Below are 24,478 nucleotides of genomic sequence, written 5' to 3'. Positions count from 1 at the left end.
GCCAATAAAATCCTTCTGGATGACAGCTAATATTTATACACAGGTATGTTTTTCTTACTACTGCTAAAGCTTTTCTTAGTATTTAAGTGAGTAACTTTGCAAACAAGACATTTTTAAAGTACAATGAATGTCCTTTAGGACCAATGTTAGGGTGGATTAGCAAGGATATAAGACTTAAAATATTTTGTTCATGAACTGTAGAAAATTCATTGACTTGAAAATGAGAACTAAATTGAGTAAAAAGAGAAAATATTTATCTACCCTAAAGTTTCACTGGCTTTCAGAGCAAGACTTGTTCTCCAGAGTTTAAAGCCATTAGAATGTCTGTTGGAACCATCCCCTATATTTAAAAGATCTGCAGATTCCTCTGAGAATATAGTCCAAAATTCCAGATAATTTAGTTTCTCGCCCCTCCCCCCCCAATAACAGTAGTTGTCAAATATTTTCACAGTTTGGATTTTTTCCCTGGACCACTAAATTGTATTGTGCCATCAATGCAGAAGAACCATTCGTTCTGCCAAATATTGTTGGGTTTGAGAAGGCGGCTGGCTACGTGCACTTTGATCTCATCCAGCTGCTTGCTTTGTTACTTCCCAGGTCAATCCTGAAGGTAGATTTTCATACATACAGAGAGGATTTTTTTCCCAACTCTGATGTACATTTGCAGTTAATTTAAGTGCCATTGAATGCACTTTGTCTTCATTTTTCTTATAAATCTAAAATTGACCTCTTTGCTTTAAGAAATATGGCCTCAGCATCCAAACTTTGATTTGAAGATGTCTCTCAGCTTTGTAAAAGGCTAAATCGCACACCTAAGGACCATCGTTCCTAATTCTCATGCTACACCACAGAGAGACCTGAATAAGAGATACACTTTATTCCCTTCAGCTGACTGCTTTGCTCTACCACTGGGGATGCGATGGGAATTTCCTCTGATCTACAGCCTCTGTTCTTTGCTTGTCTGCTTGCTTTCTGATTCAGCCTTAACAAAGAGGTCCAATCTTTTAAGTAGTCACTTTTATTCTTTAAAATGAAATTCTTTAAAATACTCCAGCAAATCCTGTGCTCTGCTCATTTCCAGGAGGTTTAACAGAAACTACACGGCTCAGCTTTGGTACTTGGTCAAATGCAGCTATTTTGGTTTGTCAGACTGTCAGACCAAGCACGGCCATAGCCCAGTCCGGTCCCAGGCAACGTTGTGATGGAGATACAATTGCATTCACCCTTATTTCAGGGCTAAGCACAGCAGTGACATTCAGCTTTTACAACAGAGTATGAAAACCACAAGTTCTACCCGCAGAGGAGCCCAGAGTACGGTCCTGCCGTGGTTTAGCTTGGGACATTTGCAATTGATGGAAAGTGCACCAGGAATTCTTTGCAGAAAACAAGACCAATGTCTGAATGCTCTTGTCTGACCCCCATATACCAACCATGTTTCTTACTGCTATGGTAAGCCTTCCCCCTTCCTTCATGGAGGACTGGTCCAATTCTAAATAATTCCTCCATGATTATTTCAGACACATGGTCTCATTTTTGGCAGCCTCCCCTATGCTAAATTCTCTCTGGTGCCTGGAACAGCTGCTTATTCCTCCAGCTTGGGCCTTTGAGATGTAAATAGTGTAATCCGACTTCAAGAGGCAAGGAAATATTAGCAGAATTTAATGTAAATATTGTATAAATCATCCCAAAATAGCATGGCCACGGGATGAGCCAAAGACACTAACTGAAAGTTAAACAGACTAAGTAAATATAGACTAAATATATTCCCCTGCTGGAATTGCCACTGGAATGGATCCAGACAGGAAATAGGTTAAAACGCAGTCTTGTGGCAGTGATATTAAAAAGCCATTGGCTCGTTTGGTGACATTTATAATGATTTTTATGTACTCCATACATTTTTAATACATGCTGAGTTAAATATTATCAAATCTATAAAAAGATTATGGAAAAAATGTCTGGTTTCATATGGGTGGACACTGCCTGGAACTCTCTCTGTGGGTTTTGTGTAAGAGAAGTGTTTGAAGGAAAACATGAAAGGGAAAAATAAAAATCCCTGCACTGCACATTTTGAAAACTATTGCCTGCCCATCCAGAGCCTAGAAGTCATCACACATCAAGGCAACAGAATTTCCAGGACACAAACCGCAATGGGGACCAAGGAATGAGATCTAGTAATTCCATCCCTTAAACATGCAAATAGAGAAAAGTCAATTTGATTGTCTAGAGTGACTTTGTGCAGCTTCTGATTCAGTGTAGTGTAAGTATAAGAGGACCCTTTTCTTGTATGGGTGCTTTTTTAGCAGGTCCCTAGCCCTGCTGTAGCAAACTTGATTAATAGTAGTTTTGTGCATAGGTACTGGGAGATTAAAAGATGCCCTGACTCACTTGGAAGAGGCAGGCACTTGTCTTGATGTCCCAAAGACTATTTTCCAAAAAACTAGTTTGTCCAAAATTTTGTCCAAATTACAAACAGGATGGGATTTCCATGCCTCCCGCTCTCGTACTGTACCCAAAGCAAGCAGTAGGTGTCTATAATCCCTCCAGACCCAGACACCCAGCAGGGCTCAGCTACCCAGCAGAATTCAAACTGGCAGCTATAGGTAAAGTCCAACACACCCAAAGGGAACCAAAATAGGTCTGGACTAACACAACCCTCAGCTTCTCCAGCTGCATCTGTGTTTATATGATTTATATGCTAACATTTTAATTATGAAAGCCTGGAGAGTGTCCAAGAAGGTGAGCAAGTCCTGTTGTGCAATCCCTTTTCATGAAAACTTTTGAAACAGCTGTGGCAAATTAAAATTTTCTTTCTTTGCAGAAATATCCTCAGCCTACAGGGCAGGAGAGGGAAGTGATTGTGAAATGCAGAACGCGGGCTCATACTGACCTGTACCGTGTGGCCTCCTTTGCTCCTTACGCCACTTCTTCAGTCCACGACCAGCCAGCCCCTGGACATCTCTGGACTCCTTACAAGGAGCGGTTACGAGGTAAGGGGTTCCTCTGACCAAAGCATGACATACAAGTTCAAAACTCAATAACTAAGAGACTTTAACCCGTCACCTTAATGTTAACTGAAGGCTGTTCAATCCCGCGCATAAAGCAGCAGGGAAGAAAACAAGAGAAGAAAGGTAAGGGAGAATGAGAAATGTGAACACAGCGAGACCCAGTTTAGTTTCTTTCTGCCTTCCAACATCACAGGTTTTGTTAGCTTTAGTAAATTTAGTCCCAGATGCAGGAGGAGGTATCTGCAAACACCCACCGACCCAGGCTCCCTGCCGTCGGTGGGAAACAGTTTGCCCTCATTGGCAGTCAGACCACAGTATCCTCCAGAATAACTTTTCTCTCCGTATTTCTGGTAAAGGACTAGGCTAATTCACCCCCCTCAGGCTACACGTAGCCCCGGTGCTATAAAGGCTGCACTTGGAACACCCTGTCAGACTCTTCCTCATCATTCACCACGAGTTCTCAGCTGAGGACTTTGATCCCTTTTACTCAGGCAGCACACAACGGCCCAACAAATCACTACGCCCTTCACCCAGTAAGTGCTGGCCAAGAACCCGACGTATATAACACGGGAGAGCAGAACCCCTGTACGATTTAAAGTCGTGCACAGAGCACAGCTGTGGTATTAGCGCACGGCGCTGTACTCGCTCCTCTACCAGAGCTCCGGGAGTTACGCTGGTACCGTACTCGACTTGGCTAACACATCGCAGCCGCGTACGAGACCCTGTGAAGTGTTGCGTCGGTCCATCAGAGGGAGTACACCCACCTCTACTGCACGTAAATGCTCTCCCAGGGTCCGTACTGCCTAGCAAGAGTTAATCCCTAAGCAGTGCTTTGGGTAAGGCCAGCTTTACAGAGTGAGCCCTTGATAAAACTCTAGTGATGCATCTGTCACCAGTCCCCAATTCAGACAGCAGTTAGTAGTGCCAAAATGTGGTAAAATACGCTGTCGGCTTAATTTGCTCCATGCAAAGCGCAGCAAAGACACAAAAGGTGTTTTCTGCAGTAAGGTTTACAAGTTGAAAACATCAGATAGGTTTTCCCCTGACTGAACACATTGGACAATCCATAAAACACCGGCTCCTCTTTACTTTAACAAGCAAACCAGCACATCATCCTTGTCCTCCCCCCCAAGCCTGCCACACAGTTCGTAGCAAACTCCTGCCCAGAGGACGCTGGTGTCACCAAGATAAAGCGCCGCACTGCTCTACTACAGACCATCAGCCACCAGTGCCAGGTGGCCACGGCGGAGGAGCTTGCTAACTCACCTACTGCCTGCGTCAGCTTCCCCTGGACCATCCTCTGGTAACAGCAGCACAGCTCCGAGGAGGAAATGAGGAGAAGGAAATCTCCTGGGGGAGTATATTAGTATACTCCTCAGCCTCCTCTTCAAAGGGCTGGGCCCACAGCTGTAGTAATTTAAGCTCTAATTCGTAGAAAACTACCTAGAGAGGCACCTCCTTGGCTTTGTGCTGCTTCTGGAGCCTGGTGTCAGGCCCTCTGCTCCATCTCCTGTGGTTGCTCAGGAGGTGCCGAGGAGCCAGAGGACATGGGGGAACCCGGGGCGTGGGAGCCCCCAAGTTTCAGTTTTCTGCTTATCTACTGAAGTGACCTTCAGCAACTCACTGAGCCCTGTGCTGCTTCGTTATCTTTGAAGGGTTGGTCCAGGGTTCCCCGCAGCGTACAGGACCCAGGACCTAGCAGAGTTATATGAAACGATGCTGATTCACACTGCCCAGCACAGGAGTGTTTCTATTTAAAGTTGCTTAAGTGGTGCCAGAATATACTTCAAGTGTAGTCACCTAAATCCACTGAGGTCAACCTCTGGTGTCTGGAACTGTTTCCCAGGAAAAACCGTTGCTTTGTCACACAGAAGGGACTGTAAACCTAAATGCGTTAGTAATTGTGGAGCACTCGGTCAGGATGGCCACAGGAACATCAGATGGCTTCTGCAACCTCCGTGCTTCAGGCTGCACAGTGATTAGCAGAAGTAGGTGGCAGCTGCAGACACCAAATTCCAGCTTTGCTGCTTGACACAGGCTTATTTCTGTTTGGTAACTATCCCACATATTAATTTCTGACACCATCTGCTACTTCTAAGGCAGTCTGGGGATCTCCCCTTTTGTAGACTGCTTCCAAGTCTCATATCAAGACACTTCAGGGCAAATGCTGCAGCAGCAGTTAAAATTGCCCAGTACCTGAAAGCAGGTAAATAAATGCAGGTGCTGGAAGCAGGCCTTGAAGGAACTAAAATTCTACTCATTAAGGGGTTAAGAAACACTGTAAGCTTAACAGAAATTATCCCAGTGCAAGCTCCGTGAAACACAGAAGAGAGAATCATTTATTTGGCAAGTACAGCTCACAAATCACTGTCTTGTGTAGGTCTGAAGCTTCTGCTCTAGAGAATAGACCTCTTATCTAAACAGAAGGAAATAATAACATACATCAGGAATAGCAAGAGATTTTATTACAGAATTGGAAAAAAAAAAAAAAGCCTTGTATTACTATTTTGTATCTCTGAAACAGAGGAAGCATCAGACCTTTTTATTGTTAGGTATTGGATTGATTTATTTTACTCTGCTTAAGCGAACTTTAGCCAGTTTTCAGTTTTTGATTTCCTAAATATTTATCCCATTTGCTTTTCAGGTATTTCATATTAGATTTCCTTAATATTAGGTATTTCTTTTTAAAGATAACTTCCATTAAGTGCCTTCCAAATTAAATCCAGCAGAATGATATGCTCTGAGATGCAGCAAAATTGAAGAGTAATCAGTCATGAAAATCTAATTTCTCCTTTATTTGGGCTTGCTGCAGTCAGTGAATAACATTAGAATTTAGCATTATGCCACAAAACTGCAGGCTACTTTTTATGTAAAAATTTGCCTTGTTTTGGCAAAACACTAAATTTCAAAATCAGAATTGCTTAATTTGAAGAGTGTTTCTACAGGATGGAGATTGAAGACTTGATTTCAGAGCACTGAAATTAGAAATTTTGATATTGGCTTCAGTGGTCAGACGGAGTCAGTAACGAAAATAACTCTTCAACACATTTCCCACAACAGTTTTTGGTACCAGATAGTGCTTTATACTGAGTGTCTAGAATGACCAAAGGCAGAACTCATTTATATATAGATCCCTTAAAACTATGATCAAGTGGACCAGGGAACCAGAACAGCTAGGCAGAAGCAAATACAGGAAGTAATGAAGTTCTGTGTTGTTTTTTTTTTTTAAAAGTTACATTCTGCCTAAGAATCAAATATAGCCACAAAACCAGAATGAAAAATGTTGTTTCTTCGCCCTACTGCATTAAGCTTTCCATGAAGTCTTTAATCAAAAAGACTCATGCCTAAAACCAGATGTGTACCTCATTGTTGGAACTCCATCTAAAACCTAGCACCAGTTCTCTCCAGAGATCACCTCCAACACAGGGAAAGGTGTAATTCATCACAACTCAGCTTGATTTTATCTGCAAAGCAGCCAAAAGCATGTGCTGGGTGGGATTTTTCACCATCAACACTCTGGTTGAGCCAAGAAACATTTCCAAAGGCTGACATTTGAACCACTGGGCTGGGACCAGCACTGATTAAAACTTGGTCAGTCTGTTCCCAGCTCTGCCGCTGACATTACATAAATTGGGGCAAGTCATTTCCCCGGGGGTGTCCAAGCCAAACTAGTGCTTGTGAGCTCCTTGTGACTGGCTTACACAGAAACTAATACTATGCATCCCTGATTACTGTTGAATCAAACAAATGAAGTGAATCAGTGTAAGTTCTTCAGAACTGCCCCGAACCATTCAGTATAAGCTGTTACTCTAGTAGGTGTTTTCAGATGTACGAGTGCTAGAAAAAGGAATTTGAACAGAGTAATGATGTCGCACACAAACTTTTGGAGCACTCCGTGTTCTCAGAAATGTAAATAATACCATGAAACGCCACATGGGATACGTAAGCTGCTTTAATAATAATAAATTTATTAAGTGGCAAGAAGCCACTCTGCTTTGTAAACCGATTTTACTCAATCACAGTCCCTCTATTTTTTCTCATTTAACATGAATACATTCTGTAATTTGTATGTGAAAGATTTACGTAGAGATATGTTCTGGACCACTCTCGCTGATTTCACTGGTCAGAAAAACATTAAACATGCGGAAACAGCACCTTATTAAAACTATAGGCCTTTTCTCATTACATCTCCTTTGCTGCTAAGCTAAATTGTCACTGAATAAGCCAAGTCTACAGAAGTTTTTTTCCTTGTCCAGTGTTCTGAGATGTAATGGGGCCTGCAGAAATGTCTGATAAAATCTCACATAAAATAAGTAATTCAGAAGGCTTTGTAAGCAATAGCTGCAGTTGCTTCTTCAGACTAGAGAGAGCTTCTCATGCATTAATGCACTTAGTTAGGTTTTGTGAGGAGCTCAGAGGAGGATGTGTCCTCTTCCTGATACAGTTAGTTGAGCCTAGACTCTGCACCACTGATATTGTTCAGCAACTGCGTGCACCAATAATTTAAAAAAAAAAAACAAACAAACAAGAAATCAGGCTGTTTTTATCAGAAACAAGTAATAAATCTTATCGTGATAGTAAAAAAAATGGCAATTTCTGATGTGTAACATTTTCATTGCTCGAGAATGAATCAGTGCAAAGTGAGGTAACCCATGCACCCCGTCACTTTGGGCTGGGGGCACATTAAACCAGGCGCCGCCTCTTGGAATCCCTCTCCATATCTTCAGTGGGAGAGTCTCCATTGCACCCAAGAGGGGATACCATGTTTAGCAAAGGGTCTTCAGATGCCCCTCCAAACAGGGACAGCAACAAAGCCACGCCATAGCCAGTAGCTCGTTCACCCTAGAAGAAAAAAAAACAACAAAAAAACCCCCAACAAAAAAACCCACCACACAACAATTCACACTTCAGGTTGTACAATTTGAATCTAGTTTTAATCTACCTACTCACTCAACAAGGGCAGTGATGGCGCATGGCCACAGCAAATACTCGGGGTGCCCGGCAGGCCTGCTCAGCTTGTGCTTCTGTATCCTTACTGCTATTGGAATCTGTGCTGGCTAGATTAAACCAACACATTGGTTGATTCACACGAGAACAGAGCTCACACTGACGTGACGGTGGGTTTATGCTAGCATTGTTCAGGGCAGGGAATGTTCTATCCAGCATGGGCATGGATTTGGAGTATAAGCCGAGTAAGTTGGGTTTAAAAGAAAAGGAGGTGGGGAAGTAAACTGGCTTGTTTTTTTAGGAAAAAAGAATATACACAAGTTCCATCAAAGGGAGGAGGGAAAACCCCCAAGAGGAAACAAATGTTTTCTCTGCTGCAGGTCAGCAGGCAGGATGATCAACTCTGGTCAATCACCTTGAAACAATATGTGTGAAAATGGAAGGCTAGTATTATTGCCATGAAGAGAAAGCAGGCAAGTTGTCAAAGTTTACAATGATAAAGATGTTGCTGATTAAAGTGACCATCAGCATATTTTAAAACCAAAAAGAAAAATAAGAACAGATGAAGCTACCAAAACAAAGAAATTCCCAACACAGATGAAGAGTCAATGCTTTTAAAAAGAACTCTTCTCCACCTAATTCTCTTGCTTTGAATTTGATGGCATAGAATTCAGAGTACCTGCAGGCACAAGCAGTTTTCTTTACCCAGCTTGCTTACCCAGGAAAGTGTCAGAAGTCATATGAACATACTCACTGCATGAACAGGTGCTGCAATGTCTATATGGACCCAGACTCCAGGCCAGTCAAAGCCAATGTGAGAAGCAATGAAAAGCCCAGCACAGGAGCTTGGAGTATTGTCACGGTCCTGTAGAAATAGTAAAAATACAGTAGGTCTTGCAAGAAAAGAAAATGTCAATGTTTTATTCTTGTCTACAGAAAAGACAGTTGTGCAAATCTAGTTCAAAGCTTAACAAATAGCCCTAAAACACAGTCTTGCAAACCAATTATACTATAAATCCTTTGACTTAATCTCTGGTAGCAGTCTGGCCCTCCTCAAGTCGTCTTCTGCCCAAGCTCCTTTCTGCAGTGTTTTTGGAAGTCAACTGCACATTGTAACTCTCAAATGCAGCAAAATAAGCTGCAGTGATTCCTAAGGCCTCTGTCCTCAATTTCCTGGTTTCTGTGTTCCCACATACTGCCTCCGCTAGTATGACCTGAGGAACATCCATCTTTACTTCTTAAACTGTCTCCATCCACAAATTTAGCATTCATCTTGAGGCAAGCAGCCCAAATGTACCTTTGCAATAGGCTACCCTGTTTAAAAATTGACACTAAATATCAGTGTAGTGACACACAGCTTGCAAAATCCCCAGGTATCAGAACCCGCAGACCATAATTATACGGCCCATTTCTAAAATATTACAGCCTACATGAAGAGGTTTTCAGCTATCAACAGGCCAGCACATTATTTAGAAAAGACATGTTTTTATGTAAAAAATGACATTTAAAAGAAAAACAAAATCTTACTGCCACAGAGTTCTTCATATCAGCTACAGCAGAGGTAAATTCACTGAAGTGGAGCTCGGGGCAATACACAAGAGGATGGACCAAGTCTCCACAGTTCCGGCCAGCTTTAACACAAGCTTTTTCCCACTCTTCATTATTGGTAAGGACAGCAGCATGATACTTTCCTGTAGCAATTCCCTGGTGAGATACAAGACAAAAATCAGGAAGGATTCACCTTAAATGTGCTGGGTAGGGTAATTCTGTACTACTCCCTCTCAGCATTAACAGCTGCTTTTCATCTAAGAAAACCACCAAGAAAAAAAAAGTCTCAAAACTACTCTGAAGAAAATTAGTGTTACAAATGTAGACAAAGACATTGTAGCTACTGCTGAATCTTTTACAATTTCTGAAAATCCATTCTGCAGTGAAATAGTCTGCATTTGTCTGGCCTATTCAAACCACTGCCCCACAAAAACATTTCTTTATATGAGCAAGAAAACTATTATCACTCTACATTTATCCTCAGAAATAAAATTAAATCAGCAATGAATTATAAATAAAACATCTAACACACACATAAAGCATACCCCACCAATGTGTGTCAGTCATTGGAGTCTGAATGCAACATCCTCATTCATTGGAAAGATTGCTTCCTTCCAGATACACAAAACCCAGAAGCCACCATCACACCAGTTTTCCAGTAGGACAATGATGGGAAACTTTCAAAGGATTGATGTTTACAGCACTGTATGCAACATTCATGCTTTTAAAATTTGCCACCATTTCTCCTCCTGATATGAAGACCAATTCATTTTCTAGAAAATTAAACTACAAGAATCACTGCTTGTCAATATAACCTATAAAACAGGAACAGATTTCAAAAAACAACAGCACTGAATTCGTACTCTTTTATCATTTTGTGTACAACTTACAATGTAAGCCATCTTACGGACAAGAAAATTCCTGATCACTATCATCGAATTAGTTCTGCTCATTATAAAACTACTGAATTGCAAGCATTGAGTACCGGATCACTTACGTCAGCTGCTAATGTCCTCATCAGAATACCATTTTTTCTTTAAGTAAGAAAAAGCAAAAAAGTTGCATAAAGACCAAAAAAAACCACCTGCTTGAGTAATGCAGTTATAAATTTAACAAATTCACGGCACACGTCATGTGCACAGAAGATTACAGTTTACTGGGGTTGCTGTTGGCAACGTTCTCTTGCACCAGTTTAGGAAGCCACCATCAAGCACAACAGTTCACGATATCTACTTTCCCCCAAAGACTAGCAGGACAGAGGCAAAGAAGTGTATGATGCAGAGAGTAGAAGGATGCACCACCTGTCTGCTAGCAGTTCTGTATCAGTATACCTGAGCTCCTGTAAGAGTGGCCATATCAAGAATGATATCAGCTCCAAGATCTTTGCATGCGTAAGCTACTCCATCAGCCAGTATCAATCTACCTTCTGCATCAGTGTTATTGATTTCCACAGTTCTGGAAGAAAAGATGGCATTTAATACAACAGTGCTTCAGGCTGGAAGTTAAGACTCATCTGTCTGGACTAGAATACTGGACGAAAAAGCAGACTCAAACCTAATGTGCTTTCTTATTTGACTCTACAAGTTGGTATGGCTGCTTATTCCCCAGCTGCAAGCATCCAGACAGAAGAGACATGGAAAAGAGTTATAACAGTACTGTCCTCATGGTTGGGTCTCCTTGTTGGGCCTGTATAACACCTAGCATGTCGAGCTGGGATTTTACAAATTACTTCCATACAAAGAAGTATCATACTCTGCTTAAAACAAGAAGAGATTCTTATACAATGGCAGCCCGCCTCTGTGACTGAGACAACGTAGACTACAGATGGACACAGAAAACTAACTGTACTGGAAAAAATGCCTAAACCCGAGTGGTTTAAGGAAACTTTGGCTCATGATATGAGATATGTATTTTGGTGTGTATTTACATACCCAACAGGAAACTCTCAGCACACTTAAAACTCACTGCTATGGCTGTCTGAAACACTGTTATCAATATTTAGGGAAGCTGATGAGGGAGAGGTTCACAATCTGCATGGTAGTCAGGTAAATAGAACCAAAGATGATGTTTCCTCTCAATGTTTCTGTGAAAAGGATAGATACACTCTTACTTTCCAGAGTAAAGAACATGAATGTCATCAGGTCTTGTTGCACGTGGTCCAACTGCATTCTCGGCCAAACAAAAAACAGCATGAAGATTGTCTTTAAAACCCTGTAACAACAATAGGAGAGAAATGGCTTTTGATTCACGTCAAGGTAATTTATTGGGACTGAAATCAGTGAGAGATTATGACTTCTTGACAGTAACGCCACTAATTATATCGGAAACCTGTGAGGAACGTCTTGTATCTTGAAGCTGAGGCCAAGAGCTACAGAAGGTGGGTGAGGTGGTTACATCTAATACTGGTTTTAGAGTACTCACTGGAGAGTGAATAAAAGCCTATATGCATGTAACAGGCAACTGGGGATGGGATCTAGAATTCAGCAGTGTCTGACAATTAAGCAGTGATCAATACAATCTTCTCTCAGTGGCAAGTTATCTGAACTAAAACATCTTTTATATGCAGTATGCCCTAAGTACATCTGATGCCCTAAGAAGAGCACTAAGATTCAGCTCTTTACAGCCAGCTCCACTAAGATCTTCACAAACACAACTTCAAAGCCCGCTGAGCTCACCAGGAAACTGTCAGGCTCACCAAAACCAAACCCTAAGTCACTAAACTACAGTACCCCTGTATGAAAATCAGCAGAATACATCTCCAAAGATGCGACGCTTCACTCATCTAATCATCTGATCTTAATACAACTCTAACACTGACTCACAACAGACATTACAAACAACACATCCGGACTGTAACTCCTTCACGTTTCATAGCCATGAAGGAAAGATCCAAGCAACAGATGCTTTCAATGTGAGAATTACAAAGGCTCGTGAGAGGACACTACACAGCCAGTCTGGACGCTTGGGATTATTTTCTGAACCCTGTATTTTCCACTGCTTTTGTTTAGTCTCCAATGACAACAAAGATACAACTAGGGCCATTTGAGAAACAGCTCCTTCCCATCATTGCTGCCACATTGGGGAAGAGCCACAGTAATAGTGAAAAATGATGGAAATTATAAATGCTAATATGCAGCCATTTGTGAATGGCATACCTTCCCTAAAAAGCCAACCCCAGGTGAAGAGATTCCATATTTGAGAATTTTCATAGAAAGTAACTTCGATCATAGCAATCCTGGAACGTGGTGGAATTCCATGTCTCAGTGGATCTCCCAGATGCCAACGACACAGCTCAATGTCCTTTAACATCCAACCTGCACCACAGGTCACATACATGCTATCACGATCTATCCTCTCTCTTTCCATGTGAAACTAAAAATATCCAAGACTAAGATGAATTTGGGTTGTTTGTTGTTTTTTTTTTTTTTTTAATGTATCATTCCTGCTGGGAGGCATACAGCATGTTCAAGCTCTTTTTTTCCCTTAGCCTCCTCTCTTCTGGCATTTCCCATTCTGGTTTACTTTGGTTTAAAATCAAGTGCTTATATGGTCATGGATGATATTTTAAAATGTATGATGATTTTGTTATTTATACAACGGCTGTATTGTGTGGAGAGATCCTAGGAACAGAAAGGGAGACAGCAGTATTTAACAAATAAAAACACAGTTCCTCCTCAAATATAGCTAGCCTTAAAACCACCAAACTCCTAGGGAAAACAGGTACAGTTTTACTGTTAATCTCTGGATAAAAGTCCGTAGCTGAAGAAATCTGGACTTCCTGAATCAGCTCCTGTTCTGAAGTCTAAAGGGCAAATGCATCAATCACAACCTTTCAAAACAACGGGCAGCATCTAGAAGCCATAAAGTAACTTTGCAGTTTCTAGCCAGCCAGTGGGCAAACAGCACTGTTGATGAGATAACCTTCCATCTATGACCCTTGGCTCTTCCAAAACGGTCTGTGCAGCAAAAACCTCACTCTGTTTACAATCTCTCACTGGACTGCACCAAATTTTCCTCCTCCAAGTGGGAGATATGGTTAATCTACTGTCAAAAAGTGAAAAGCCATTTCCAGTATCAGTTGCCTTTTCCTAAATCTCATTTTGTCTGTAGGTCTTCAGAAGCAGGATTCACTATGTTTAACATGCAGGATCAAGACGGATTTAAAACATTTAAGTGAATGTTTTTCTCTTCTCCCTTGTGTTGGAAAGCTCACAACAGATGAAATGCATCCTTCTAGGAAAAATCACTTGCTTAATTTTGCTATCCAAAGTCTTTTTAAATCACGTTGTAAAACTGTCAAACAGCATGTAGGCAGATATTTTCTGAAGATGGATAATAACCTCTGCCCCTCTTCCCACTGAGCTTTCTATCCAACACACATTTCCAACTTCAGTCTCTCTGACAAAGCATAGCTAATTTAAACCTCTTCCAGTTTTATATTATTCTTAAGAGCATTTAAAAAAAAAAAACAACTTGAAACAGTAACAACAAATTATTTCCATTGCCTACTGGAATACATTTTCTGCAGAGATTTCATTAACAGATATTCGTACATGAGATTGTAAAATTTAGCAGTGAGATCATTCTTTTGGTTTTACATGTAAAGGCACAGATTTCTCGTGAGGTACCACAGCTTCTTCAGGCTCAGTTTGTCCAAACATATCACTGCCAGTTTATTCATCGTTACAATAATTGCATATGAAATGGCAGATCACTTGCATTCAGACCTAGTGTGGTTGTGAATGCAACTTCTCTCAGCGCAGATGACTACACACAAAACTACTTTGGAAACAAGGACTGAATCGCCGAAAGGACGTACCACATCCATGGCTTTCCTAGACTCTCCCAAACCACTGTGTAAGTTCTAGCTCTTTCCCCTTGCAAACGCTTGATCTTTCTGAAGAACTTAGTTAAGGAAAGCTAGCCGTTTTGCCTAAGATACAGCTCGCGAACCTGTTTTCAATTGTAAGTCTCTGCAGATAACTGTGAAGTTTACAATCTTTCCACATCAAACACGCTGCTAGGGCCAAGGCACAGAACTAAACTGTTGAGAAATGGGAATTTGGCACTGATCATCCCCTGGACAAAGCTTCTGTCAGATCTATGCATTAATCTCCAGCAGTAATGTTCTTTGAACTTTGGATACTCCTTGGAGGCAATAGTTGCTCTGTCAGCAAGACTCAAGTCACTGGATTTGAGGAGAGGGCACAGTTTTATTGGCAGCAGCCACTTCTTTTCCCCAGTTCGTATTGTTAAAGCACAATATGCGTTTTTTTAATTCTTCGTATTTCAATACCTGGCTTCTTCTCAGCTCCCCTACTACTTTCTGACCACAGAAGCAAACCCAACAAGCAGCTCCTGATGAGACTAGAGCTGCCACTTCCCCAGTAGGCTAATATTAGCACTGGCAGAGGATTTGGAATATGGACAGACTTCATATCCCAGAGTCACTCATGCCCTTCTTTGCTAAAGGGACGACAGCTGCCCCAAATCCTACAGCTTAAACAAAATCAGCACTGGGTATAAATCTGATTCAAGGAACTAGAAACCACTCAGCCTGCAGAACAAACCCTGAAATTCAAGAAAGACTCTTCAAAAAAAATTAGCACTCAAAGAACTTCTCATAATTCTCAAGATCCCAGTAAAGATTTGAAATATTTTCCTGAAATAGCAGAAAGAGCAGAGTGACCCAGGATCACTAACAGCCGTGGCAGGTCAGAACCTCAGGGTTAGACTGGCCCCCATATCTGGGAATATATCCAAAACCCAGACTGCTCCTTGGCTGTGCTGGGATACATGATATCAATTAACACATTTTACTTACTTGCTTTACAGTGGCTTTGAAGGCACCCAAAATAGCAGCTGCTCCACCACAGTCTCGTTTCATTCCAGGCATAGTCGTCTGTTTAAACAGAACCATAGAATTTTTTTTTTTTCTTTAAAAGAGAATTTCACAGTAATGCCTGCTAAAACTAGTATTCCTGATGCTTCTGTAACTCTGGTCTTAACAGGGCTCAGCCGTAACAGAAACACAGAACACCTGCACCTGCTTATTGGTGGATTCTGCCTTAGAACTAGAAAATACTAAACCTCTGCTGCTAATTTGTTAGAAAAGAAAAAAGGTTGTTTACAAGATTCACACTGAGGCCAACTCAAATGCGTTTTGGGTCTATCTCCAAAATCAGGAATTAAACATCTTTGTTTCTAGCCTTCTCCTAGCAGTGGTCAAATATCAAATACAGAGGGCAAAATATCAGGTAGCTATTTAACTGCTCTGTAAAGTGTTCCTTGAATCCTATTTGGTCTTCTCGGCTGACAGTTTGTGCCCATATGGATGACAGTAGATCAAGTGTTTACTCCAATAAACATACTTTGGTTTCCTACAGACATTAACTGAATTATTTCCAATAGAAAACAACACTGTAAGCAAAGGCAGCAGAAGAACAAGTGTTTAGGTACCTTTCCCTTAATGCTGAGTCCTCCAGTGTCATACACAATACCTTTTCCCACCCATGCAATGGTCTGTGTAGCACCATCTGGAGTGTGACTGAGAACTGCTAGGGCTGGAGGATGCAGAGCTGCCTTGCCAACTCCGTAGATACCTGGAAAACAGAGAATTAAACCACTTGTGGGGAAGACAGACTGTGGGGAGCAATCTGTGGCTATTTTCTGTAAAACATCTTGGAATACTATGGGCAATAAAAACATTTAAAAAACGTGCAAATAAAATATTACAATAGAGATGGCAAAACATTCCAATTAACTGCTAGGAAAAAAGCTGAATTATCAACAAGATATACCTCCAAAGCCTCTCTCTTTCAGCTCCTCATCTCGAATAATGGTAGGAGTAATCCCAAGATCCTTGCCAACTTTTTTGATTTCCTTAATCATTAAAAGAAAAAGGACATTGTCAGTCAGTCATCAGAAGGACACATCTGTCTTTCCACACAAATGGGTTTTGTGTGATTTTTGCATGCATACACATACAAACATTCACAATTTTGGGAATGGTGCTTGTTTTCCAATGGCCTAATTCCACTGAGACATCCTTGACTTACTATGGCATGAAATACAAATTTGGCCTTTAAGCTCCGCCAATAAAAAGAAATCTTCAGAGTTAAAGGCCAGCTGTTCACTCTGTTGGATCATGATGCAATAGGACGGGAATATTTTCATTCTCAACAGCTTTCCAGATCTTTATGATAAAGCTAATTTGGAAATATGTCAACTTCTGTCCCATAATTTCAGAAACTCTTAACACCATCAAGCTTAAGACAACACTAGCACTGGCAAAGAAGCCAGTGTCATGACTGAATCAAGAACTCATGTCTTCTGACTCCCCATGCCTTACCCCAAGCTGTACACTCTGCCTCCTTCCAACTTATCAAAGTTCTATGAAATATTAAAAGCCAAAGAGCCTCAGCATCCTTGGACAAGTTCTTTGATGTGTTTCCCACTGCTGACATACAGGTTTTGCTAAGAGATAGCAACACTAGTTCTTGATTACTGTAGTCTAGACTTACAATTACTAACTCTTACCCATCAGGTGTATTACCTACCTCCAGGAAGCTATCCGTGTTCATCTCATTGCATGGGGTGTCCACAATTCGAGCAGCCAGCCTGACTCCTTCTGTAGCACTTGCCAGACACTATGAAAAGAAGTGAGGACACCTGAGAACTGGCCTTGGCTTGGCTGGTTTTCTGCATAGCTTTGCATTTAGTCCTATGCAGCCCACACCAGATGTGTGGTTCCTCTGGAGCATATTAATGCTTAACTGCAACCAATCACAGGCAGCTGTACAGCAGTAAATAACGTCAACCAAGCTAACCATTATTTTTTTGTATGTGTTAAGCTTCAGTTATTTTTCCCTAGGCTCTAATTTCTAAGCAACTGTATTCTTTCCCACAGTGAATTGATATTGCAAAATTAGTAGCCTTCTCCACTATCAAATGGAGACCAAGAAGACAATGTGAAGTGGAGGAAACAAACATAAGAGAAAGCCAATTGAGGAAATTGCAAATTGCTTGTAGGCCGCTCAGGTTGGAAACCTGCAGAGATTACATAATCTACAAGATGGGAAACAGCAGTTTCTACATGGCAGGCAGAGTGGCTGAGTGCAATAAAGATTACTACCATAAGACATTCTATATGGCAGGCCCATGGGGAATGTGGAATATTTCACATTTGTGTAAAACATGCACGCATCTGTTTCCTCAGTCCTGTGGCAAAATGGACTGACCCTCACCTGGACTAAGTAAAATCTTATCTAAGCAAGAGCGGACAGAATCAAAATGGTCAACAGTGAGCATGCTGAGGCTGTTTCCTTAAAGAAGGATCCTCCTCCTGGCAAAAAGGACAATGAGGGCGCCAGACACTAAGCTTCAGCTTTTAACTCCTCTAAATCAACAACTTGAAACAAAAAGACTAGGTGGAAGGAAACTTTGTTCAAGCTTTCCAGTAGCCACACTACACTGAAGACCACACAGAGCAGGCGGGTGAGTCAAGATGGGTTTCAAAGGAATCTGATGTGCTGGATAGTCATTCGTGGTGAGGTATCTGAAGTTTGGCTTGGCCAGACTGGCCTAAGGACTCTATACATTCTGTATCCCAGCAGACTCATAAACCTTGGCTTGCTTTGGAATGGTGCCCGATTCCCTACAATTACTTTTGATTGCTTTACTTCCCCTAAAGGGATAAGGGCCTCCTCAGGAGCCAAGCTAGGTTTGGAGTGATTCACCGTTAGGGCCATTCAGGTAAATAGAGGTGGCTCTAACCCAAAGGCCAAGTCTGAGGGAAACAATATAACTTACAGAAATAAGCTGTGCCTGGGTTTGGCTTCCATGGTACTCAAGAGAACCTGGATAATGGCAGCCTTTAGTAAGTGCCTTGTAAAACTATGACAATCCCTGCTAGTCCTCACCATAAAATATCCGGGACAACACAGCTGGTGCAAAATACAGCAACATGCCGAGGGAGAGGTTTAGCTAAAAAAATCCTACCACGTGCCTCTTCCATGTTCTACATTAGCTGCCTGGTGCTGGTTGAATTTAAGGGGTGAAAACTTAGCTTTGAGGAAGCCAGTAATAGTTTTGGCATTGACATCAAGGGGAAGAACAGGAGGTAGAAATATTTCAGCTTTGTTTTTTAGTTATAAATAACCCACGTGGTTTGAAATCTACCTATCTGAAGGAACTATTTTTGACACCAGTTATGTTTTTTCTGATTTGGGGCATGGAAAAATTGAGCGATCAACAGTTGTACTCACAGCACATCTGTCTTTGTCACTTTCCTGAAAACTGGTCTGGCATCATTTGCTGTGGCCAAATCAGTTCATAGTGTAAGGAAAAAGTATGGAGGAAGAAATACTGAAAGAAAAAAAAAAATACCCTAGAGCTGCAATTCTGTGAATTTCAGATGCAGCAACACCGTATCCTTTGTCAAATCCATTGCCAAAATTTTTAAGGGATTTGTATAACCTCACTGACTGATCAGCTAAGTGAGTGTCCATCTGTACTGAAGCACAGAACCTGGAGCACTGAACAAGAATTTGCCTAACAGCTTAAGTGTAAACCCTGGAACAGCTTTTAAGTTAGGATCTTGAAGAGGAATGACCTAGCATACTAAAAGTTACCTGACGTGAAGTTTGATTTTCTGCTATTGAAAGATGACTTAGACATATTTAACTGTTACGTATTGCACTTCTCCAAGCTGTATTGTTTCTTAGGGTCTTGTTTCTGGCTACAGTTCTGCTAGAAAAACTCAGTCAAAGAGATAAATCACACAGAAATAGCAGAGGCCATATGTGATCCCAGAATAAGTAACTTTCATGACTTCACTGTGATATTCACCTGCATAGCCACATACTGATTTTGCCTGTGTAAAAGAAAGTGAGAAGCCCACACACTGAAGGCAATGTAATATTAAAGGCTAGAAATACACTATTTGCATCTATTATGAACATGAGAAAGGAGACATTTTTTTTGAGCTCTTTGTTTGTGGTGTTTTCCACCCCTGAAATCTAAATTCTGAATAACATCTTCAGCCTTTGCTGCAGTAATATGTTCAATATTTCTACTCACAGGTACTGTGAACTGATCAATTTCAAGGAACTTTGACCTAGGGTAATTTATTACTTTAGGTACAACACCTATTCCATATGTAGCCTGAGACAGATGTATTTGTGCATGCAACCAATTGAAGAAAACAATAAAAAATATTTCAGGGAATAATGGAAAAAAACTGTTGACAGAAAAAAGCAAAATCTTACTTTAAGTGTTGCCACTTCTATTGGTCCATTGTTTTGTCCAACCAGGAAAAACTCTACCGTTACAGTTTTCTTCTCTGTGCGTCTTGATGCACTGGATCGATGTGTGAACAATGGGAAAGCCCTGGCCAATGCACAAGCAGAAGCGAAGACTTCAGACCGCTCACAGACCATCTGAAACACCAGCCAGAAGGCAAGTCAGACAGCATTAGGGATGTGCAAGACTACATTTAAAAGGATGTTACCTGTGATATTATTGGGGAAGAGAGGGGGGATAAAAAAAGGGGAGGGGGGTGGCTGGCTGGGAAATAACTGATGTCTGAATCAAGACATACTCATACATCACGTTTTGCATGGATGGAGTGACAGTACAAACAGTACCACATTGTACTGATTGAGTTAATTTCCCATATGGAAACGAATTACACTGCTGGACTTGACTGTGTGGGAATTAGTACATCCTTACAAGGGAGCTGGACTCCTTTAATTATACTAGTGCAATTAACACAGGTTAGCCTACAGATCAAGACAAAAAAAGGCATGAGAACCATCAACATGTGCTTGAAACAAAGACAGAAATGATATGAGAATGTGGCTAATATTAACCCAAAAGCTTTTTAACATGTAGAATATTTTTCTGAAGTTCATTACAGAAATTACCAATGGAAAGCAGTTTTAGCTAAACATTTTCAAAGATAACTATAAGGGGAAAAAATTAAGTAATTACTCTTGCAAATAAGTTTTCCAAGAGAAGAGTATTAGATTTTCTTACTGACACTGATTATATGAGTCTTCTCTAACAACTTTGAAATCTGAATTAACTGGAGAAGCCATAGACACAAATAACAAATTCATCAGGCTCATACAGAAGATGACCAAAGCGGTCCAAGAGCTTGTCCTGCAAAAGACTCACACTGGAGCACTAGTTTGCATTAAGACTTTTAAAACTCACTGAATAACACAAACAAGGCACCTTAAGTGGGTCACGCAATATAGACATAGCACCCTGTGTGCAGGCTACATCAATCTTCTAAAGCATGTCCTAATGTAATGAATTCTTGTTCGAAAAAAGCCACTACTGGTTCCCTTTGCATGGATGCTCCTAGCTGAAGACATTCCATGCATATCCAACCTTAATTCCCTCCAACTGTTTGAGCATGCATAAGCCATTATAGTTAGGTCTTGTTTATGCATCAGTGCAAAATCACGTATAAATACCAGTATAATTATACTGGTAAGGCTTGCCCACCTCCAGTCTCCTTGAATACAGCTAAAATCCTGAAAAGTCAAGAAAATACTTGACTAGACATTTCACCAGAAGCATTTTCAAATAGCCACTTACAACAATACATCTGTTGACACCTCCTGGAAGGCAGTTTCTAACCAGGCGGGTGATGAACTGAGCTGCAGATGGACTATTGTGCCGGCTGACCCTGGAAGGCAAAGCGGCTACAGTGGCGTAATTCAGGTAGAGAGGACAGCTGTCGGTGGGGTTTGGATTCAGAGTGCTTAACGCAGATTGCCATATCTGGGGAGAAAAGAAGAATTTAACGACAAAGCACTGGATCAGACTTTTCTTTCCATCTCATTCCCACTATATTTAGGCACTCTTTAATTGCAGGATTTTTAGGTGTTGGAAACAAAGAAATTATGCACACGCGTTTAAATGCAATAACCTCTAGAGTAAAAAGAAACAGGAAACAAAACAAACCTGTTTATTAACCAAAAAATACAAATGTACCTTCCATTACAAGCACTTCTTTTAGGCCCTATGAATTAAAATTTAAAACCACACCACTTAGCGCAAAAGCCGCTTCAGAGCCTTTTTAAGATGAGACAGTTTTGCTACTGATAAATAAGTGGATTGGTTTACTAGTCCCGAGCTACTGTTTCACACAGCAATTTAATTAAAAACAAACAAACAAACCAACAAAAAGAAGGCTAAACATTGTTGTAAGAGGGAGTCCAGCAAAAAAGACGGCCAAAGACCTGGCGACCTAAAAAAGCCGCGACGCAAAACATTTTATCGTTTTACCACAAGCCGTCAGCACCGTCTAAGCAAGTAGGTCCGCGCATCCCGCGGCGGTAGCTGAAAGCAGGGGAGGGGGAAGCGCTGCCATCTCCTTCACCCTCTGCCGGGGGCGAGTCTGGCTCAGCCTCCCGCCTGCCATCTGGCACCGGAGAAGGCGCGTTTCGGTCATTACGCTAATTGCGGACATCCCCGCGTCACCTCAGGGGAGGGAGGGCAAAGCCCTCGCCCCAAGCCCTCGCCCCCCGTCGAGGCGGGCGCCGAGGGCTGCGGGAGCGAAGCCGCCGCGCTGGGGAAGGGCTGCGCGGCTCCCCCCGCCTCAGCAACAGGCTCCCGCCGGACCCCGCTGCCGCCCCCGGGCCCGTCTACCCCTTTATTTTCCCCTTAGGGGGCCACTCCGAGGGGGTTTCACGGGGTAAAACCCTCCGGCTCTGGGCTTCAAGGCCGGCTCCCCTCAGGCGGGGCCGGCAGGCTCCCTCCCTCCCGGCCGGTCCCCCACGCCGCAGCAGGCCGGGCGCCGCGCAGGCAGCCGCAGGCCGGGCGAGCCCCCGCCTACCCCGCACCACGAGGCCGCTGGGGGCCGGGGCGGGGAGACGCGGCCTCCGGGAGGGCCCCCTGGGCGGTGGGGGGTGGGGGGGGGGGAAAGGCGGTGCCGGGGCCGCGCTTATCTCCCCCCCCCCCCCCGCCCTCCCCGCCTCCGCTCCCCTGCGCCGGGGCCGCCGCCTCGGGGCGCGGGGGGGACGACGACGGAGACGGAGACACCGCGCTCCCGCCGCGGCCCGGCCTCACCTCCTCGGTGACCCGCGGCTGCAGCTTGCCCCGCAGCTGGGCCCAGGGCAGGCGGTGGAGGTTGTGGAGCTGGCCCAGGACCAGCAGCGGGCGGCTCTGCGGGTCCGCTTCCCCGGCGCTGGCCTGGAACTCCAGCTGCACGTTCGCCATCTTCCTGCCCCCCCCCGGCCCGGCCCGGCTCGGCTCAGCCCGGCCCGTCCGCACGGCTCCGCCCCGGCTCCGGCTCCGGCTCCGCGGGGCGGGCACCACGGAGGAGCGGGCGGCCCCCGGCGGCCGCGCCGGGCACCGCAGGCGGGCAAGGCGCCGGGCCGGGCGGGGCGCCGGGACCCGGATGCGGCTGGAGGGGCCCGGGGAGAGCGGGACGGGCCCTCGGCCCCGTGCTGCGGCCCCCTCACAGCCCCGGCGCCCTCGGCTCCGCGGCTCGGTCGCGTCGGGATCCCCCGCACAACGCGCGGGAGCTCCCGGCCAGAAAAAGCGCCTGGTGCCAGGCCTTTTGTGTTTGACCCGCGTTTGGGAGGTCAGGCCGGAGATCAGGGGTGTTACAGTTTCACAAGTTATAGAGGAAAATGGGGGGAAAAAAGACACCAAACCAAAAAAACCACACGGTAACGCTGCCCCTGTGTCCCACGGCACGCATCGAATCGGACAGAGGGAGAAGTATTGGTGGTAATCCAGCTGCCTCTGCGCACAACTCACAGGCAACTGTATCGAGCGGAAAGTCTGTATTTCCCCTTCATAATAGCAATTTTAGGACGGAAAGGCTTCATTCTGAAAGTGTGAAGTTACATAGGGATAAAAAGGGAAAAAGCTCAATTTCTCTTTTCCTCGTGAGGTTAAATATTGGAAAAAAGGTACATCTAAAAAATGTTCCAGAAACAGAAGAAAAAGCCAAAATAGGCTCCGAGGTACAGCATGGAGATTCACTAAACAGAAACAGTTTTCCAAACACCAGCTTTAATAGTAGATGTAAATGTTTGCTTTAAATATAATAGGCTATTTATCCTCATCTTTTTATATTTGCCACGCACCTCCTACTAATGTTGGGTCAGTAGGGAATTGGTACTCATTAATCTGCAGCTAGGGAAGTCTGAACATCAGAAACAGTGCACTTCCACTTAGACTGGAAACGTGAATGCTGATGCATATGATGGAATTACATCTAAAAAGAAAAAAAAAATAAATCAGGTTGTATTGCAGAACGCTTCCTTAGAGTAAGGTCTTATTTGGTCTCTGAAGGGATGTTATGGAAACTTTATTGCCTGATAGGTTTAGAATTAGCCCGAATAAAAGGTCTAGCGAAATCTGTTGCGGAGATCAGTCATGCATCCTCACAGACTGGAAGGGATAACCCACTAAACAAGCTCCAACTCCAACTTTTATGAGTCTCTTTACTAAGCTGCAGAACATAAACTGTTTAGGAGCTCACTATTATTCCAATATATATAGTCAGCATGGGAAATACGAAAGACAGTAACACAGAGCAATTATTTCAGGATTGAGACATTTCAGATTCTACCAGGCAGAAAGCTCCTAGAGTAAAAATTCTGCTATTCTGCTATTCCTGCTACTGCAAGAGTGATGTCCCCAAATCCACATTATCTGAAAGGTAAACAAACCAGTAGGAAATACTCATCTAACCCTTGACCCTTCCTTCACTAAAGTTAAGGACAGCAGAGGAGGGTCCTAGTCAAGTAATAGACTGAGAAAATCAATTCTATCTACAGTACAGAAATTTCCTGCATACGTTCCACTAACAGTAGCTGCAAACATTTCTACTCGTACAAGCCACAGTGGAAGCTGCAGCACAGACCAGTCTTCCATGGCCGCTCCAATTATTGATCTTTTACAAGTATTTTATGGAATTAAGCCACTGAAACATAATCTATCAATCAATA

At 42.9% G+C, this 24,478-nt stretch overlaps 1 protein-coding gene across 2 annotated transcripts; it reads right to left on the bottom strand.

Annotated features, from left to right (window-relative positions):
- Positions 1 to 6,953: 6,953 nt before the first annotated feature.
- Positions 6,954 to 22,783, bottom strand: NPEPL1 (aminopeptidase like 1). Of its 2 annotated transcripts, XM_049816325.1 has the most exons (12): positions 22,584 to 22,778; positions 21,108 to 21,293; positions 19,769 to 19,939; positions 17,060 to 17,149; positions 16,301 to 16,382; positions 15,960 to 16,102; positions 15,325 to 15,402; positions 11,611 to 11,711; positions 10,832 to 10,955; positions 9,480 to 9,656; positions 8,707 to 8,817; positions 6,954 to 7,847 (listed from the first exon to the last, which is right to left on the bottom strand). In XM_049816325.1, the coding sequence occupies exons 1-12, from the start codon at positions 22,731 to 22,733 to the stop codon at positions 7,689 to 7,691; spliced, it is 1,572 nt and encodes a 523-aa protein (XP_049672282.1). In that variant the 5' UTR covers positions 22,734 to 22,778; the 3' UTR covers positions 6,954 to 7,688. The 2 variants fall into 2 exon arrangements, 1 of the variants encoding a protein (XP_049672282.1); XR_007508067.1 differs by lacking the exons at positions 6,954 to 7,847; positions 8,707 to 8,817 and adding an exon at positions 10,046 to 10,286 and having other exon boundaries at positions 9,567 to 9,656; positions 22,584 to 22,783.
- Between the last annotated feature and the right edge of the window lie 1,695 nt (positions 22,784 to 24,478).

This window comes from Accipiter gentilis, chromosome 14 (assembly GCF_929443795.1).
Source record: "Accipiter gentilis chromosome 14, bAccGen1.1, whole genome shotgun sequence".
Lineage (NCBI taxonomy): Eukaryota > Metazoa > Chordata > Aves > Accipitriformes > Accipitridae > Astur > Astur gentilis.
This window is presented reverse-complemented; position numbering and strand designations above follow the sequence as displayed.

What these genes read in the sequence shown, in the direction of transcription:
- NPEPL1 (XM_049816325.1), bottom strand. Translation starts at nt 22,733, where the DNA reads ATGGCGAACGTGCAGCTGGAGTTCCAGGCCAGCGCCGGGGAAGCGGAC. An exon ending in ATATGAAGAACTCTGTGGCA is followed by an intron (nt 8,818 to 9,479) that starts GTAAGATTTTGT and finishes CTATTTCTACAG; the next exon opens with GACCGTGACAATACTCCAAG. An exon ending in TTGCAGCACCTGTTCATGCA is followed by an intron (nt 7,848 to 8,706) that starts GTGAGTATGTTC and finishes TTTTTCTTCTAG; the next exon opens with GGTGAACGAGCTACTGGCTA.